Source organism: Manis javanica, chromosome 6 (assembly GCF_040802235.1).
Source record: "Manis javanica isolate MJ-LG chromosome 6, MJ_LKY, whole genome shotgun sequence".
In the NCBI taxonomy this organism is placed as follows: domain Eukaryota; kingdom Metazoa; phylum Chordata; class Mammalia; order Pholidota; family Manidae; genus Manis; species Manis javanica.
Window position 1 is genome coordinate 1,426,876 of NC_133161.1, and position 17,979 is coordinate 1,444,854.

Genomic DNA, 17,979 nt, shown 5'->3' on the forward strand with positions numbered 1-17,979 from the left:
CTGGGGTTTCTACCCAAAGCATGTCCTGAAACAACTGATTTCTGACCTTTCACCAAATTTGGCAGAGCAAGTTTCCGTGGCAGACCTCCTGCTTGACTCTGCCACGTACTCAGCAAGCTGAGCTGAGTGCCAAGTGCTGGGTGCTACATACTGGGTGCCCAGTGCTGAATGCCAGGTGCTGTGTCCCAACGGCTGAGTGCTGGGTGCCAGGTGCTGGGTACCAGCTCCTGGCGCGGGTGCTGGGAGCTGAGTGCAGGGTTAGGGCTCTAACTGGAGTCGCGTTACAGCCCCTGCGGAGATAGAGAGCGCGACCCTGGGCCTGCAGCGCGCCTCCGGAACTCACCCTCTTGGAAGGGGGCCACGCGCCACGCCCCCAGCCACCGGCCCCGCCCCGTCCCGCCGCGCCTCGGGCCCCCAGCGCGGCGCGCTCCTCTGACGCACGTCGCCTTCCTCCGACGTCAGGCCCCGCCCCCCCGCGCCTGCTCTCCGCAGCCCGAGCGGCACATCCTGAGGCGACTGCTGCCGAGGCGGCGGCGGGGCTCGCGGTCGTGGTCTCTGCCGCAGCCGCTGGGGCCGCTCCCACCCAGGCGGCGGGCGATGGTGCAGCCGGGCGCGCGGCGGCGGGCATGACGGAGGATGGAAGGGCAGGACGAAGTGTCGGCGCGGGAGCAGCACTTCCAGAGCCAAGTGCGGGAGTCCACGGTGAGCGCCCGCGCCCCGCCGCTCCTGGCGGCGTCCTCCCGGCGCGCCTCCGGGCCCCGCCTCTCCGCCGCGACGCCCTCCCTGCATCCCTGCCCCCTCCACGACCCCCTCCATCCCTGCCCCCTCTCACGACCGCCCCTCCACGACCCCCTCCATCCCTGCCCCCTCTCACGACCGCCCCTCCACGACCCCCTCCATCCCTGCCCCCCCACGACCGCCTCCCCCATGACGCCCTCCCGCCGTCCCTCCCTGCCCCCTCCCCCACGACCCACTCCATCCCTGCCCACCCCCGGCCTCCTGCATCCCAGCCTCTCCCACGACCGCCTCCATCCCTGCCCCCCCACGACCGCCGCCCCCACGACGCCCTCCCGCCGTCCCTCCCCCACAGCCGCCCCCCTCCACCCCCGCCCCCTCCCACCGGTCCCGTAGCAATCCTCGCCCCCATCCCCGGTCCCTGCGGCGGCCTGGGCTTCGCCCTCTGCCCCACCCCCGGCCCTGCGCGCACCCGTCCTGCGTTCTGGGCACCCGAGCTTTTGTAGCCCTGCGCGCGGCCCGCGCAGCCACCTGTCCTCCCCACGGAGGGTGCTGCGGTGACACCCGCGCGCCCTTCCCAGACCGAGTTGGCGGGTCCGCCCCCTGGGCGGTGGAGGCACCGGGCCGGCGCGCTACAGGTGTGCGGGCGTCGGCGGGCGCGTGAGGCGCTCGTGGGCGCCGGTGAAGGGCCGGGCGGGGTCTCGGCCCCCGCGTGCGGGGTTCCGTCCCTGCGGCGGAGCGGGCGGCCGCGGGCCCAGCGAGGGCCGTCCACGGGAGCGCCTCCTGCTGCGCTCCCCGTGCGCCTCCAGCCCTCTGGTCCGTTTTGGGTGGGAAGACCGGCGATTTACAGGACTGAGGCGCTGGAGCAGAATCCCCCGTGCTCTGGAGGCGGAGTCTGTTGGATGCCATCCTTTGGGCTGCTGTTTCCTGTGCTGCTGGCAGGGGTCGGGAAGCAGGCTTGGCCTTGGAAATCCGCCTTATTTTTACCTTCTCATGATGCACGAGAACACTTTACAGCTGTGTATGTCAATTTTATGTATTTATTTACCCCTTCCCTCTTCTAACTTGTCACAAATTCAGACAGTCTCGGTTTGAGGTGACAAATTCTGGTTTATACAGTTGCCTAATTTGAGGAGAAAAAAGTCAACATATACACACACACACAGACACACACATAGTGGAATTTGATACGACATATTTAGTTTATTTTTATATTTTTAGTGAAGCTAAGATAAACAGAGAAGTGAAAAATATCAGCATACAGCTTGAAGCATTTTGAACACCCCTGTGTAATCCTGAATCCAGATTGAGAACCGGCCTGAGAAACTGCTGGCAGGGAGTTTTGGGGTCTGGCTGCACAATCTAAATTCTTATCCTGGCCATGGTGTAAGCTCCCTTGTTTGGCTGTATATTTTTGGGACTGTTCTGGAGTTGAATAGGACTTTCACGAAAAGTAGGGGTTTTAGGGCCCCTCCCCCACTTGTGTGGCTCCCTTTTGCCCAAATAGGAGTGGGGAAATACAGGGGGCCAGGACTCATGCTGTAACTGCTGCTTCCCTCGGTGAGTGTACCTGCCTTTTCCTACCAGTTTTGCCCTCACCTCTGTGGCTCACTCCTGGAGATAAAAACTTTAGTTTTTCCCTCTTGAGAACAGGGTTTGGGCAGAAGGTGGGAGCCAATCACCAGTCTTGTATATGAAGATAGAATTCAGTTGTCTGGTTGTCCTTAGTCTTCTCTGACCTTTGTCATTGCTGTCCAGCCAAAGACACCAGGAACACACCTGTAGTTGGACGAATTGGGTTTATTGTATGTTGCAGTGAAAGAGAATGCATACCATGGGGAACTGTGGGGTGTCTTAGTAAAAGAGTATTAGAAATGAACTTTTAAAAATAGGTTTGAGCTTGTGCTAGGTTTGGGAAGAGTTTAAGGAAGTGGGGCTTTGATCTGTATTGAATATTGTTACTAAAAAGATAATTCTGTGATTGACCATCTTATTCTTATCTAAAGGAAAGAAGACCAAGTGAGCTAAAACAGTAACCGGTAAAGAAGCAGCAAGTCACTCCTGTTGGCTTGGGTAGGGAGACGTTTGGCCATGCTGTGGTTTGGGCAGTGTTCGTGTTTTTGCCTTTGTTCAGGGATGATCACAGAGTGGTCTTTATTATTTATCCACCGTGGCCACAGGGAGTTTCTCCGACGTTCTCTGAAGTTGTTTCTTTTAAATGGGAGCATCATTAAGACCTGGGTGACAATGCTGCCAGCCCCAGCGTGCGGCAACACTAAGGCCTAGCTGATAGTAGCGGGCCAGCTCCCAGATGTCTCAGCTGCTTTTCTCTCTTTCTCATCGTGGTTATAAGGTCTTGCAGTAGAATGGCTGGTGCATTCTTTTTTTTTTAAATAATAAATTGTATTTATTTAAATGTGAATATTCATTACCTTCTTTGGATTTTTCTTTTTTTTTACTAATTTTTATTAAGGTATGATTGATATACTCTTATGAAGGTTTCACATGAAAAACAACGTGGTTACTACATTTACCCATATTATCAAGTCCCCACCCATAACCCAATGCAGTCACGTCCATCAGTGTAGTAAGATGCCACAGATCCACTATGTGCCTTCTCTGTGCTACACTGTTCTCCCCGTGATCCCCACACTGTGTGAACCAAACATAATACCCCTCAGTCCCCTTCTCCCTCCCTCCCCACCCACCCTCCCACACCCTCCTCTTTGGTAACCAATTGTTCATTCTTGGAGTCTCCGAGTCTGCTGCTATTTTATTCCTTCAGTTTTGCTTCATTGTTATACTCCACAAATGAGGAAAATCATTTGGCATTTGTCTTTCTCCACCTGGCTTATTTCACTGAGCATAATGTCCTCCAGCTCCATCCATGTGGTTGCAAATGGTAGAATCTGTTTCTTTCTTACTGCCGAATAGTATTCCATTGTGTGTATGTATCACATCTTCTTTATCCATTCATCTACTTAGGTTGCATCCATATCTTGGCTATTGTAAATGGTGCTGCGATAAACATAGGGGTGCATATGTCTTTTTCAAACTGGGCTGCTGCATTCTTAGGGTAAATTCCTAAGAGTGGAATTCCTGGGTCAAATGGTATTTCTATTTCTTTGTTTATTTTTTTGAGGAACCTCCATATTGCTTTCCACAATGGTTGAACTAGTTTACATTCCCACCAGCAGTGTAGGAGGGTTCCCCTTTCTCTGCATTGTTCTTAGTCTTTTTGATGCTGGCCATCCTTACTGGTGTGAGGTGATATCTCATTGTGGTTTTAATTTGCATTTCCCTGATGATTAGTGATGTGGAGCATCTTTTCATGTGTCTGTTGGACATTTGAATTTCTTCTTTGGAGAACTGTCTCTTCATATCCTCTGCCCATTTGTTAATCAGGTTATTTGCTTTTTGGGTGTTGAGGCGTATAAGCTCTTTATATATTTTGGATGTTAACCCCTTGTCGGATATGCCATTTACAAATATATTCTCCCATACTGTATGATTTCTTTTTGTTCTGTTGATGGTGTCCTTTGCTGTACAGAAACTTTTTAGTTTGATACAGTCCCATGAGTTCATTTTTGCTTTTGTTTCCCTTGCTCGAGGAGATGCATTCAGGAAGAAGTTGCTCATGCTTATATTCAGGAGATGTTTGCCTGTGTTGTCTTCTAAGAGTTTTATGGTTTCCTGACTTCCATTTCGAGTTTACTTTTCTGTATGGGGTTAAACAATAATCCAGTTTCATTCTCTTGCATGTAGCTGTGCAGTTTTGCCAACACCAGCGGTTGAAGAGGCTGTCATTTCCCCATTGTATATCCATTCCTCCCTTATCGTATATTAATTGACCATATATGGTTGGGTTTATATCAGGGCTCTCTAGTCTGTTCCATTGGTCTATGGGTCTGTTCTTGTGCTAGTACCAAATTGTCTTGATTACTGTGGCTTTGTAGTAGAGCTTGAAGTTGGGGAGCGTAATACCGCCAGCTTTATTCTTCCTTCTCAGAATTGCTTTAGCTATTTGAGGTCTTTTGTGGTTCCATATGAATTTTAGAACGATTTTCTCCAGATCATTGAAGAATGTTGGTATTTTGATAGGGATTGCATTGAATCTATAGATTGCTTTAGGCAGGATGGACATTTTGACAATATTAATTCTTCCTATCCATGAGCACAGGATGTATTTCCATTTATTGGTATCTTCTTTAATTTCTCTTAAGAGTGTCTTGTTTTCAGGGTGTAGGTCTTTCACTTCCTTAGTTAGGTTTATTCCTAGGTATTTTATTCTTTTTGATGCAGTTGTGAATGGAATTGTTTTCCTGATTTCTCTTTCTGCTAGTTCATTGTTAGTGTATAGGAATGTCATAGTGTATAGATTTCTGTGTATTAACTTTGTATCCTGCAACTTTGCTGAATTCAGATATTAGATGTAGTTCTTTAGGGGTGGATTCTTTAGGGTTTTTTATGTACAATATCAAGTCATCTGCAAACAGGGACAGTTTGACTTCTTCCTTACCAATCTGGATGCCTTTTATTTCTTTGTGTTGTCTGATTGCTGTGGCTAGGACCTTCAGTACTATGTTGAATAAAAGTGGGGAAAGTGGGTATCCTTGTCTTGTTCCTGATCTTAAAGGAAAAGCTTTCAGCTTCTCGCTGTTCAGTATGATGTTGGCTGTGGGTTTGTCATATATGGGCTTTATTATGTTGAAGTACTTGCCCTCTGTACCCATTTTGTTGAGAATTTTTATCGTGAATGGATGTTGAACTTTGTCAAATGTTTTTTCATTGTCTATGGAGATGATCATGTGGTTTTTGTCCTTTTTGTTGATGTGGTGGATGATGTTGATGGATTTTTGAATGTTGTACCATCCTTGCATCCCTGGAATAAATCCACTTGATCATGATGGATGATCTTTTTGATGTATTTTTGGATTCGGTTTGCTAATATTATGTTGAGTATTTTTGTATCTATGTTCATCAGGGATCTTGGTCTGTAATTTCATTTTTTGTGGTGTCTTTGCCTGGTTTTGGTATTAGAGTGATGCTGGCCTCATAGAATGAGTTTGGAAGTATTCCCTCCTCTTCTATATTTTTGGAAAACTTTAAGGAGGATGGGTATTAGGTCTTCACTAAATGTGTGATAAAATTCAGCAGTGAAGCCATCTGGTCCAGGAGTTTTGTTCTTAGGTAGTTTTTTGATTACCAGTTCGATTTCATTGCTGCTAATTGGTCTGTTCAGATTTTCTCTTTCTTCCTTGTTGGCCTTGGAAGGTTGTATTTTTCTAGAAAATTGTCCATTTCTTCTAGGTTATCTAGTTTGTTAGCATATAATTTTTCATAGTATTCTCTCATAATTCTTTGTATTTCTGTGATGTCTGTAGTGATTTTTCCTTTCTCATTTCTGATTCTGTTTATGTGTATAGACTCTTTTTTTCTTGATAAGTCTGGCTAGGGTTTATCTATTTTGTTTATTTTCTCAAAGAACCAGCTCTTGGTTTCATTGATTCTTTCTAATGTTTTATTCTTCTCGATTTTGTTTATTTATGCTCTAATCTTTATTATGTCCCTCTTTCCACTGACATTGGGCCTCATTTGTTCTTCTTTTTCTAGTTTCATTAATTGTGAGTTTAGACTGCTTATATGGGATTGTTCTTCTTTCCTGAGTTAGGCCCATATTGCAATATACTTCCCTCTTAGCATAGCCTTGGCTGCGTCCCATAGGTTTTGTGGTGTTGAATAGTTGTTGTCATCTGTTTCCATATATTGCTTGATCTCTGTTTTTATTTGGTCATTGATCTATTGGTTATTTAGAAGCGTATTGTGAAGCCCCCATGTATTTGTGGGATTTTTCATTTTCTTTGCATATTTATTTCTAGTTTCATACCTTTGTGGTCTGAGAAACTGGTTGGTACAATTTCAATCTTTTTGAATTTACTGAGAAGAATGTGCACTTGAGAAGAATGTGCATTCTGCTGCATTTGGGTGTAGAGTTCTGTAGATGTCTGTTAGGTCCATCTGTTCTAATGTGTTGTTCAGTGCCACTGTGTCCTTACTTATTTTCTGTCTGGTTGATCTGTCCTTCAGAGTGAGTGGAGTGTTGAAATCTCCTAGTATGAATGCATTGCATTCTATTTCCCCTTTTAATTCAGTTAATATTTGTTTCGCATATGTAGGTGCTCCTGTGTTGGGAACATAGATATTTATAATGGTTATATCCTCTTGTTGGATTGACCTCTTTATCATTATGGAGTGTCCTTCTTTGTCTCTTGTGACTTTCCTTGTTTTAAAGTCTATTTTGTCTGATACAAGTACTGCAACTCCTGCTTTTTTCTCTCTATTAGTTGCATGAAATATCTTTTTCCATCCCTTCACTTTTAGTCTATGTATGTCTTTGGGTTTAAAATGAGTCTCTTGTAGGCAGCATATAGATGTGTCTTGTTTTTTTATTCTTTCAGTGACTCTATGTCTTTTGATTGGTTCATTCAGTCCATTTACATTTAGGGTGATTATTTATAGGTATGTACTTATTGCCATCGCAGACTTTAGATTAGTGGGTACCAAAGGTTCAAGTTTAACTTCCTTACTACCTAAGAGTTTAACTTAACTCACTTAATATGCTATTACAAACACAATCTAAAGGTTCTTTTCTTTTTGTCCTCCTTTTTCTTCCTCCTTCATTCTTTATATATGAGATATCATTCTGTACTGTTTGTCTATCCCTTGATTTACTCTGGGGATAGTTAATTTAATTTTGCACTTGCTTAGTAATTAGCTGTTGTACTTTCTTTACTATGGTTTTATTACCTCTGGTGAGAGCTATTAAACCTTAGGAACACTTCCATCTATAGCAGTCCCTCCAAAATAGACTGTAGAGATGGTTTGTGGGAAGTAAATTCTCTCAGCTTCTGCTTATCTGGAAATTGTTTAATCCCTCCTTCAAATTTAAATGATAATCTTGCTGGATAAAGTAATCTTCATTCCAGGCCCTTCTGCTTTGCTGCATTAAATACATCATGCCACTCCCTTCTGGCCTGTAAGGGTTCTGCTGAGAAGTCTGATGTCAGCCTGATGGGCTTTCTTTGTATGTGATCTTATTTCTCTCTCTGGCTGCTTTTAATAGTCTATCTTTATCCTTGATCTTTGCCATTTTAATTACTTTATGTCTTGGTGTTGTCCTCCTTGGGTCCCTTGTGTTGGGAGATATGTGGATCTCCATGGCCTGAGAGACTATCTCCTTCCCCAGGTTGGGGAAGTTTTGAGCAACTACCTCCTTAAAGACACTTTCTATCCTTTTTTCTCTCTCTTCTTCTGCTGGTGTCCCTATAATGCGAATATTGCTCCTTTTGTATTGGTCACACAGTTCTCTCAATATTCCTTCATTCTTAGAGAACCTTTTTTCTCTCTGTGCCTCAGCTTCTTTGTATTCCTCTTCTCTGGTTTCTATTTCATTTATCGTCTCCTCTACCGTATCCAATCTGCTTTTAATACCCTCCATTGTGCTCTTCAATGATTGGATCTCTGACCTGAATTCATTCTTGAGTTCTTGGTTATCTTTCCGTACCTCCATTAGCATGTTAATGATTTTTATTTTGAACTCCCTTTCAGGAAGAGTCACAAGATCCATGTCATTTCAATCTTTCTCGGGAGTTGTATTAATAATTTTACTCTGGACCAGGTTTCTTTGGCGTTTCATATTTGTATATGGCGCCCTCTGGTGTCCAGAAGCTCTAGTCTGGAGCTGCTCAGCCCGTAAAGCAATGTCGGGGGTTGCAGGGGACCGGTATTGGTGCCTGGGGGGAGGAAAGAGCTGTTCCTGGCTTCCAGGCTGCTATGCTTGTCTCCACTGCCTGAGCCAGTGGGCAGAGCACACAGGTATAAGCTTTTGTCCCAGAGCAGCCAGATATGGATCCCTGCTTTCCACAAGCGGCCGGAATCCCAGTCTTCCCAGGAACTCTGCCTGTCCCAGCTTTCTAACCCCGTAATCAGAAGAGTCTCATGAAAGCACCATGAAATGTAGGTTTGTGCTCCCAGAGCAGATCTCCGGAGCCAGGTACTCAGCAGTCCCAGGCCTTCCACTCTCTCCCTGGTCCGTTTCTCTTCCTCCCTCCGGTGAGCTGGGGTGGGGGAGGGGCTTGGGTCCCACCGGGCCACAGCTTTGGTACGTTACCCTGTTCTGTGAGGTCTGCTCTTTTCTCCAGGTGTATGCAGTCTGGTGCAGTCCTCTTTCATGTTGCTCTCTCAGGGTTAGTTGCATTAATTATATTTTCATATTATATGCAGTTTTAGGAGGAAGCTTCTGTCTCACCTCTCACGCTGCCATCTTTAATCCTCTCTCTAATCACAATTCGAATGGCTGGTACATTCTGACTTGGTTTTATAACAGGTGAGCAAAAAGAGTGGGATAGAGATAGAGAGGATTCTTTGTATTTCATTCTGTTAAACTGGGTTAAATCAACTGCCCTGTTAGGTGGTATGGTAGCCCATAGAGGTGCTCCTGCAATAACCCCTGGATCCTGTGAATATGTTACCTTACGTGGCAGAAGGAATTTTGCAGATGTGGTTAGGGGGATGAGCCTGGTTTGTCTGGGTTAGTACAGTGTGATCACGGGGGTGCTTATTAGAGGGAGGTAGGAGGGCCAGAGAGAGGGAATGTGACGACAGGCAGAGGTTGGTGATATCCTGTGAGGGTGTAGGAAGGGGCCCCAAGCCAAGGGGTGCAGTGTCGCGAAAGACAAGGAAATGGGTTCTCCCGTAGAGTTTCCAGAGGGAAGCAGCCCTGCTGACACCTTGGTTTCAGCCCATCGATACCCCTGTTGGGTTTGTGACCTCCAGAACCAGAAGATAATAAATGTTGTTGTTTTGGTTGGTTGGTGATTGGTCACAGCCGGGGGCTTTGGTCCTCACTGCTGTCTGTCTGGGTGAGTGCACCTCTCTTCTCCCTCGTTCTGCACAAGAGTGGAGGAGACTGAGGCATTCCTAATTACTCTCGAGATGGTTTTTCCTTTCTTTCTTAAATGACAGTTGGAAGTATATTTCCTGGGCGATGCATGCATCCAAAGGGTGCCCTGTCCATTAGCATGATGTCCAGTGTGGGCCTTCCTTTTGTTCCCAAGCCGATGCCCAGCAGCAGGGTGAATATGGCGTCTCTGAGAGCCGCACACTTTCGCTTTATTCTCCATAGCATTTGAGGTAGATGTTTCTAGATACTCATGATGATGGTAGGGCTTTGTGAGGTATATACAACACATACAAATATAGTAGTATAGGTAATTTCCTGAAAACCTTGGGGATTAGAAAATTCAAGGAATTTAAGGCATTTTAGGAAAAAACACCTGAGGGAATAAAGTTAAGAATTTACCTTTGAAAGCCCTTGTAAATGTTTTAATGCCTAAAATAAAACAATTCAGAAGGGACATCTAATAAAAACAATAAATTCGAATTTTATACTGTCAGTATGTTACCTGTTGTGTGCTAGAATCTTTTCACAATTCCCTTTTCTAGAATTTTAGTGAGATCCTTGTAAATGCATCTTAGATTGTTTTGAATAATACACATTGTGAGAAGTATTTCCTTATGTCTGTTGCTCCATCCAGATGTATTTCTGGTTTTTGGCTCAGAGTTGTTGACTGCTGGACCCTAGCCTCTCACTGTCATCCCACTGGCACAGCATGTGTGTGGGAGAAGCTCTGGGTGGCTTTTCCTAGTCACTGGGTGTGGGATCCTAGCTCTGCCGGGGTGGCTCCATGTCAGGGCCTGCTGCCTCACAGGTGGGGGGCCTACCTTCCGCAGCTCTGCATTGCTCTCCGGAGGCTTCACTGTTACAGTCTACCCCCCCGCCCTCCCCATCCCACCCCACCATCATCCATTTCACTGGTCTTTCTGCTGCTGACCCATTTCCCCAGTACTAATGTGAAATTTGGTTTTTAAAAAGCTTTGTAGAACTAAATTTACATAAACTTCAAGTTGTGTGTGGGGAACTTGAACCTGGAAAGGGAATAAATACAGTAGAATTATTTTTCTTCTCACTTTGTGGCAGGATGCATGATAAAATTCACAGTGTGTCAGTTGTGTAGGCCATAGACCCTCTAGATAGGTAGTTTGGGATTTAATTAATGTCAGTTTTCCACATGTTGATCTTCCTGGGTACTTGGGATTCAGGAACATTCCACATACTCCTTGAAGTACAATCCCCAACTCCCATTTATTTATCTTAATTGAAGTATATGTTAGAAAAAGCATAAAATCTAAATGTGATTTATTCCCACCAGGAGGTTTAAACATTTTAAAAGTAAGGTATTAACAAAGGGCCACATGATAGAAAATATGCCAGGAAGCTGCTCAGGCTGAGAGTTGGGGTGAGGGAAAATTGGCAAGGACCTGGCTATACTTGTTTGAGTTTTTTAAACGTACCAATGAAATTAAGACAAATGTAAGAGAAGGCCCAATATGGATATAATTGGCTTGGGCGATGTCTGGGAAAGAATGTGAACCCTGTAGTACTCAGCCAGTGAGGAACCAGGGGAGGGACTTGCGTGCTAGGGAATAAATTACTTGGCGCCAACGGCCTCGGGTGTGCCTGCCCACCAGACACCTGATCTTGCAAGACTGACATTAAAGTCTCGCTCCCTGTTCTCTTTGTCTCTGTGTCCATTTACTGAGTTTGGACCAGTGAGTGTGTTCCTCACAATATACAATATTGTATTGGTTTCGGGTATATAACATAGTGATTCAACAGTTACATACATTATGAAATTCTCACTCCAATTAGTGTAGCTACCATCTGTCACCATGCAAAGTTACTACAATACTGCTGACTATGTTTCCGATGCTGTACTTTTATTTCCATGACTTATTTATTATATAATTGGAAGCTTGTACCTTTTGATCCCCTTCACATATTTTGCCCACCCCCAGACCCCTTCCCTCTGACCACTACCAGTTTGTTCTCTATGAGTCTAGTTCCACAATCCAAAATGCAGAACAAAAGTAGATTTTGGCCTTAGCCGTCATTCATCAAACGTTATTTTAGTTCTCAGTCTGCCATGTCTGTATTTTTCACAGAGCTCCATAACTGAGCGAATTTGTCAAAAAGCTGGGCTTGGCAGACTGCAAGCAGTGTTGTTTGTCCAACATGTTCATTGATGAGATGGTGATATTATGGGATTAATCTATTTGATAGTTGATGTGTATTTGAAAGTCAGATGTATTATTGAGGCCTATAACTATTGTTATTCATAGTCTGATTTTCTTTCAAAACCCCCAGTTTTAACCACTATATTGAGAGACTGTATTTTTACTACTCAGCAGTGCTGAAATCTGTGAGCAGGCCTGCAAGGTCTGTTGGCTTTGGGGCAGTGAGAGTTCCAGTCCTCTCTCTGCTATTTTCTAGCTGTGTGATATTGGTCAAGTTCTAAATCTCTTAGAATCTTAATTTTTTTGTCTATAAAAATGGGAATTATAATACCTACCCCCAAGTTGTGAATATTAACAGATAATGTTGGGAAAGTGGCTGGTACAGTGCTTGAAACTTGATTACTTAATACATTGGGATTTATTATTTCTGTTGATTTTGATATGTCAGATTAAGCTCGTCTGAGAGTAGGTGATTTCTGAATGAGTTTCAGAGTCTGCTAGTTACCAAGAGCACTTGATGTAACTTTGTTAACTCGAGGGATGTCTAAATGTTAAAGTAGCAGGGTAAATGGGACGTTTTCTGCATATTCGTAGTCTGATTTTGCTTCTGTACTTACTCTCCAGGAGGTCCCATGCAGTGATTTTCAAGTTTGTTCCAGTGCTGGCTGGCTCCATAATTTTCTGGGTCCTATGCAAAATGAAAATATGGGCTCTTTGTTCAAAAAGCAGGGGGAAATTGCTGTTATAAGTAGTAAAATATAGAACTTTTTCCCTTATTTGATTTTTCTCCCAACTTGTCATAGTGCTTTTTACTTGCTATTCATCATTGTTCTAAGTAAAAAAGTAAAATTTTGTTAGTATGAATTTTACCATTCATCTTGATTAAGTGCAATACTAGTTTTAAGTACAAATGTAAAAGCATTTAACATGTGGAATCACTGAATTATACAATTCATATTTAATAGTTTATACATGTATATATATTTTGTCCTCACCACAACAGTGAAAATGTTGCACAAAACTAACTCATCAGTATTTTTGAAGTTTTATTGAGATATAATTTGCATATAATTCAATTCAGTGCGTTTTAGTATATTCAGGGGTTGTGCAGCTATCACCACAGTCCAATCACAGAATGTTTTTATTATCCTGCAAGGAAACCCTATACCCATTAAGCAGTCATTTTCTCCCAAATTCTCCTTCCTCCAGCCCTAGGCAACCGCTAATCTATTTGTCTGTATGGATTTGCTTATTCTGGATATTTCATATAAATTGAATCATGTGATATGTGTGGGGTGTGTGTGTGTCTACTTTCAGTTAGTGTGATGTTTTCAGGGCTCACCCATTATAGCGTGTGCCACTGCTTTATCACTTTTTATAGCCAGATAATATTCCACAGCACAGATGTGCCACATTTTGTTTAGGCATTTTTCAGTTGGTGGGCCTTCAGGTTTTTCTACTTTTTGGCTTTTATGAAAAATGTTGCTTTGAACGCTTGTGTACAGGTTTTTGTGTGGACATGTTTTCATTTCCCTTTGGTAGAGTTATTAGGTCGTATGGTAACTATGGTTAATATTTTGAGGAACTGCCAAAATATTTTCCAAAGTTGTGCGGCCATTTGACATTTTTACCACCAGGGTATGGGAGTTTCAGTTTTTCCATATCTTTGTCAACACTTGTCATTAACTGTCATGTTGATTTTAATTATAGCCATTCTACTGAGCATGAAGTTTTATCTCACTGTGGTCCTAATTTACATCCCCCTGATGATTAATGATGTTGACCATCTTTCTGTGTGCCAATGGCCATTTGTGCATCTTCTTTGGAGGACTGTCTATTCAGATTATTTGCCCATTTTTTAATTGGTTTCCATTCTCTTTCTTACTATTGAGTTGTAAGAAATCTTTATATATTCTGGACATGAGACCCTTTTAAGACATGTATAACTTGCAAATATTTTCTCCTATTCTGTGGGTCATCTTTTCATTTTCTTGGTTTTTGTACAGAAGTTTTTAATTTTGCTGCAGTCCAATTGAGTTATTAAAATTTTTTGGTCGCTTTCATACTTAATGTCATATTTAAGAAGGTCTTACCGACTGAGTTCACACAAACTTACTCCTAGACTTCCAAGAATTTTACAGTTTTAGCTGTTACATTTATATCGCTGATCCATTTTGAGTGAATTCTTGTGTATGGTAAAGAAAGGGGCATATCTTCTTTAGTGAGCTGTCCAGATCTCTTCCTCTTTTTTAAATTGGGCTGTTTGTTTTCGTATCATTGAGTTTTAAGAGTTCTTTGTATATTTTAGATTCAAGTCCTGTATTGGATATGCTTTGCAAAGATTTTCTACCAGTTTGTGGCTTGTCTTTTATTAACTCATGTGGAATCACTGAAATTATACAATTCCTATATAACAGTTTATACATTTATATGTATTTTGTTCTTACCAAAAGAGTGGAAATGATGCACAGAACTAACTCAGTGTCTTTAGTAGAGCAGAAGTTTTAAATTATAATCAAGTCAAGTTTTTTCTTCCATGGATAGTGCTTTTCATGTTGCATCTAAAAAATCATTGCTAAACCTAAGATTATTTAGGTTTTTTCCTATTTTCTTTAGAGATTTTGTAGTTTTGTGTTTTATGTTTTAAGTCTGTGACCTGTTTTGAGTTTATTTTTGTGTCTCAATTTAATTTTCTTTAACCAAGGAAAAATCTAAAAACAGTTATTTACCATATAAAAGACTGGAAATGTATTTTAAAATCTATCATTATATAAAATATTAGAATCAGATGGGTTCATAGGTGAACTCTGTACCACCTTTAAAGAACAGTTCATTCTAGTATTTAATGTAACCCACAAACAAAGGGGAAAAGCTCCTAATTTCATTTTATGAAGTTACCGTAACTTCAAAATCTGAATGAAAAAGAAAATTATAAAATAACCTCATTTATAAATACCAATAAAAGTGTAAAATACAATATAATAATGTATCAAATGATACACATTAAACAAGATAGGTTTATTCCAGGAATGGGTCAATATCAGAATGGCTTAATACCATGAAACATATCAACATACTTTATCATCTCAACAACTTAAAAGGAAAATTGATTATTCCAGTTAATGTTGACAAAATTAAGCAACCATTCCTAAGAAAAATGCTAAGTATGGTAGAAATTAATGACATTTACTTAAATATTTATAAAAACCAACAGGAAGCATTATGCTAAATGTGGAAACTCAGAAGCTGTTCCCATTATTATGAGGAAAAAGATAGAAATGCCTGCTATCATCATTACTGGACATTATTTTCAAGGTCCTGGGGAATTCAAAGGACAAGAAAATTAATATTGGTTATAATTATTGGAAAAGAAAATGATCTCTTTAATATGATTGTACATTTAGAAAAAAACCATGAAATTCTGAAATTATGAGTATACTGGAAATGTACCAAACTGACTAGAAATATAAGTATACCTAAGTCAAGAGCATTTCTCTATAATAGCAATAGCCAGCCACAAGTCAAAATAAGAAAAAATATTTCATTCACATGAGTTATAAAAACTATAAAGCAGAACTAAACTAAACAAGAAAGTAATAAAGACTCTATGCAGAAAACCAATAAAACCTTTCTGATGGATATGAAATGTGACCTAACAAATGAAAAGATATTCTGCATTCCTGGAGGGAAAGACAATACATCATGCAAATACTAATTCTTCCAAAATTAATATGTACATTTAGTGTGATCGCAATTAAAAAGGTTTATTTGGAATTGAATAAAAATAATCCTGAAGTTTATATGAAAGATACCTGAATTTTTGCCTCCCAAAACAAAAAATGCTTGAAAACCAGCTTAGGAAAAAATGAAAAATGAAACTTTTGGAGAGAGATTTACCTTCCCAGAGTACAAATACACTATATAATCATTATTATAAAAAGATTCATGTCATTGTTATAGAAATTGACAAAGAGAATAAACAAACATAACAGTCAAAAATACACCCTCATAGACGGGTAAGATTCCTCAAGGGAGGAACAACCTAAGACAGGCACAGTCGCAGGGGGGCCATCAGGTGAGAATTTGGGGATCAACAGAGGTGAGGCTCAGAACCTCACCCCCCCTGCTTTGAGAGAAATCTTCTGCATCCGTGGATGTCTTGCTGCCCTTGTCTAGCCTGGATTAATACTTAGTCCATAGGCACACACCTAATCATCTGATCATCTACATTTGCCTTCTTACAGCACTAAACTATGTTTTCTACCTTTATCTTGCATCTGCCTACCACTTCAGCATTTTATTAAAAATAAAAATAATAATAATAAAAGGAGAAATGTGGGATCAACATATAAATCAAGTACAAAAATCAAACGAATATTCATATTTGACCTGATTGTTTATAGGTCATATTGCATGATCAAAACCGAAAGTTTCTGTGATGAATGCCCTTGTACTGTTCACCATGTAAGAATTTATTCACTATGTAAGAATTCGTTCACCATGTAAGAACTTGTTTGTTATGCTTCAGAAGATTGGAGACTGACGAGAATTAGGCTTGAGATGGATTAATGATTGTACATTGAGCGTTGACCCCCCTATACTGAATTTTATTGTTGTTAACAACCATTTGATCAATAAATATGAGAGATGCCCTCTCAAAAAAAAAAAAAATACACCCTCATATACTTGGGAATTTAGTATATGACAACAGCAGTTGTTACTTATTTATTTATTTTTATATTTTATTTAATTTTTAATTCCAGAATCTGTGCTCTTCCCAAAGCACAAGGGTGGAATATGATACTTTATTATTATTATTTTTTATTAAGGTATCATTGATATACACTTATGAAGGTTTCACAAGAAAAACAATGTGGTTATTACATTCACCCTTATTATCAGTCTCCCCCATACCCTATTACAGTCACTGTCCATCAGTGTAGTCAGATGCCACAGAGTCCCTGTTTGTCTTCTCTGAGCTACACTGTCTTCCCCATAACCCCACACACACCATGTGCACCATTCATGATACCCCACAATCCCCTTCTCCCTCCTTCCCCACCCCTCCCATTTGGTAACCACTCTTCCCTTCTTGGAGTCTGTGAGTCTGCTGATACTTTGTTTCTTCAGTTTTGCTTCATTATTATACTCCACAAATGAGGGAAATCATTTGGTATTTGTCTTTTTTGCCTGACTTATTTCACTGAGCATAATACCCTCTAGCTGCATTCATGTTGTTGCAAATGGTAGGATTTGTTTCTTATGGCTGAATAGTATTCCATTGCGTATATGTACCACATCTTCTTTATTCATTCATCTACTGATGGACACTTAGGTTTCTTCCGTATCTTGGCTATTGTAAATAGTGCTGCAATAAACAGGGGTGTATATGTCTTTTTGAATCTGAGAAGTTGTTTTCTTTGGGTAGATTCCTAGGAGTGGAATTCCCGGGTCAAATGGTATTTCTATTTTTAGTCTTTTGAGGAACCTCCATATTGCTTTCCACAATGGTTGAACTAGTTTACATTCCCACCAGCAGTGTAGGAGGGTTCCCCTTTCTCCGCATCCTCGCCAGCATTTGTTGTTCCTGGGCTTTTCTATGTTGGTGATCCTTACTGGTGTGAGCTGATATCTCATTGTGGTTTTAATTTGCATTTCCCTGATGATTAGTGATGTGGAGCATCTTTTCATGTGTCTGTTGGCCATCTGAATTTCTTCTTTGGAGAAGTGTCTGTTCATATCCTCTGCCCACTTTTTAATCGGGTTATTTGCTTTTTGGGTGTTGAGGCGTGTGAGTTGTTTATATATTTTGGATGTTAACCCCTTGTCAGATATGTCATTGACAAATATATTCTCCCATACTGTAGGATGCCTTTTTGTTCTGCTGATGGTGTCCTTTGCTGTTCAGAAGCTTTTTAGCTTAATGTAGTCCCATGAGTTCATTTTTTTTTTTTTCCTTGCCCGAGGAGATGCATTCAACAAGTGATTTTTAGAGGGAAAAGTTGTTTGATTTAATAAATCATCTTGGCCCAATTGCTCACTGTTATGGAAGAAAATGTGAAATAGAACTCCTATGTCATGTATATGAAAATAAGTTCCAGATGGATT

The 17,979-nt window shown here is 41.5% G+C and overlaps 1 protein-coding gene across 19 annotated transcripts in view; it reads left to right on the plus strand.

The window, feature by feature from the left end:
* Positions 1–464: 464 nt before the first annotated feature.
* The window catches only part of LMBR1 (limb development membrane protein 1), a 135,416-nt gene continuing 117,901 nt past the window's right edge, over positions 465–17,979 (plus strand). For 9 of the 19 annotated variants that reach the window (XR_012132010.1, XR_012132012.1, XR_012132013.1 and 6 more), the window contains exon 1: positions 467–702. Coding sequence is in view for 10 of the 19 variants with exons in the window: in XM_036999277.2 (XP_036855172.1) it covers positions 637–702 (66 nt within the window). In the remaining 9 variants the exon portion in view is untranslated. Of the gene's footprint in view, positions 703–17,979 lie in introns of all 19 variants that reach the window. The other 10 variants (XR_012132017.1, XR_012132018.1, XM_073238132.1 and 7 more) reach the window with 3 other exon arrangements.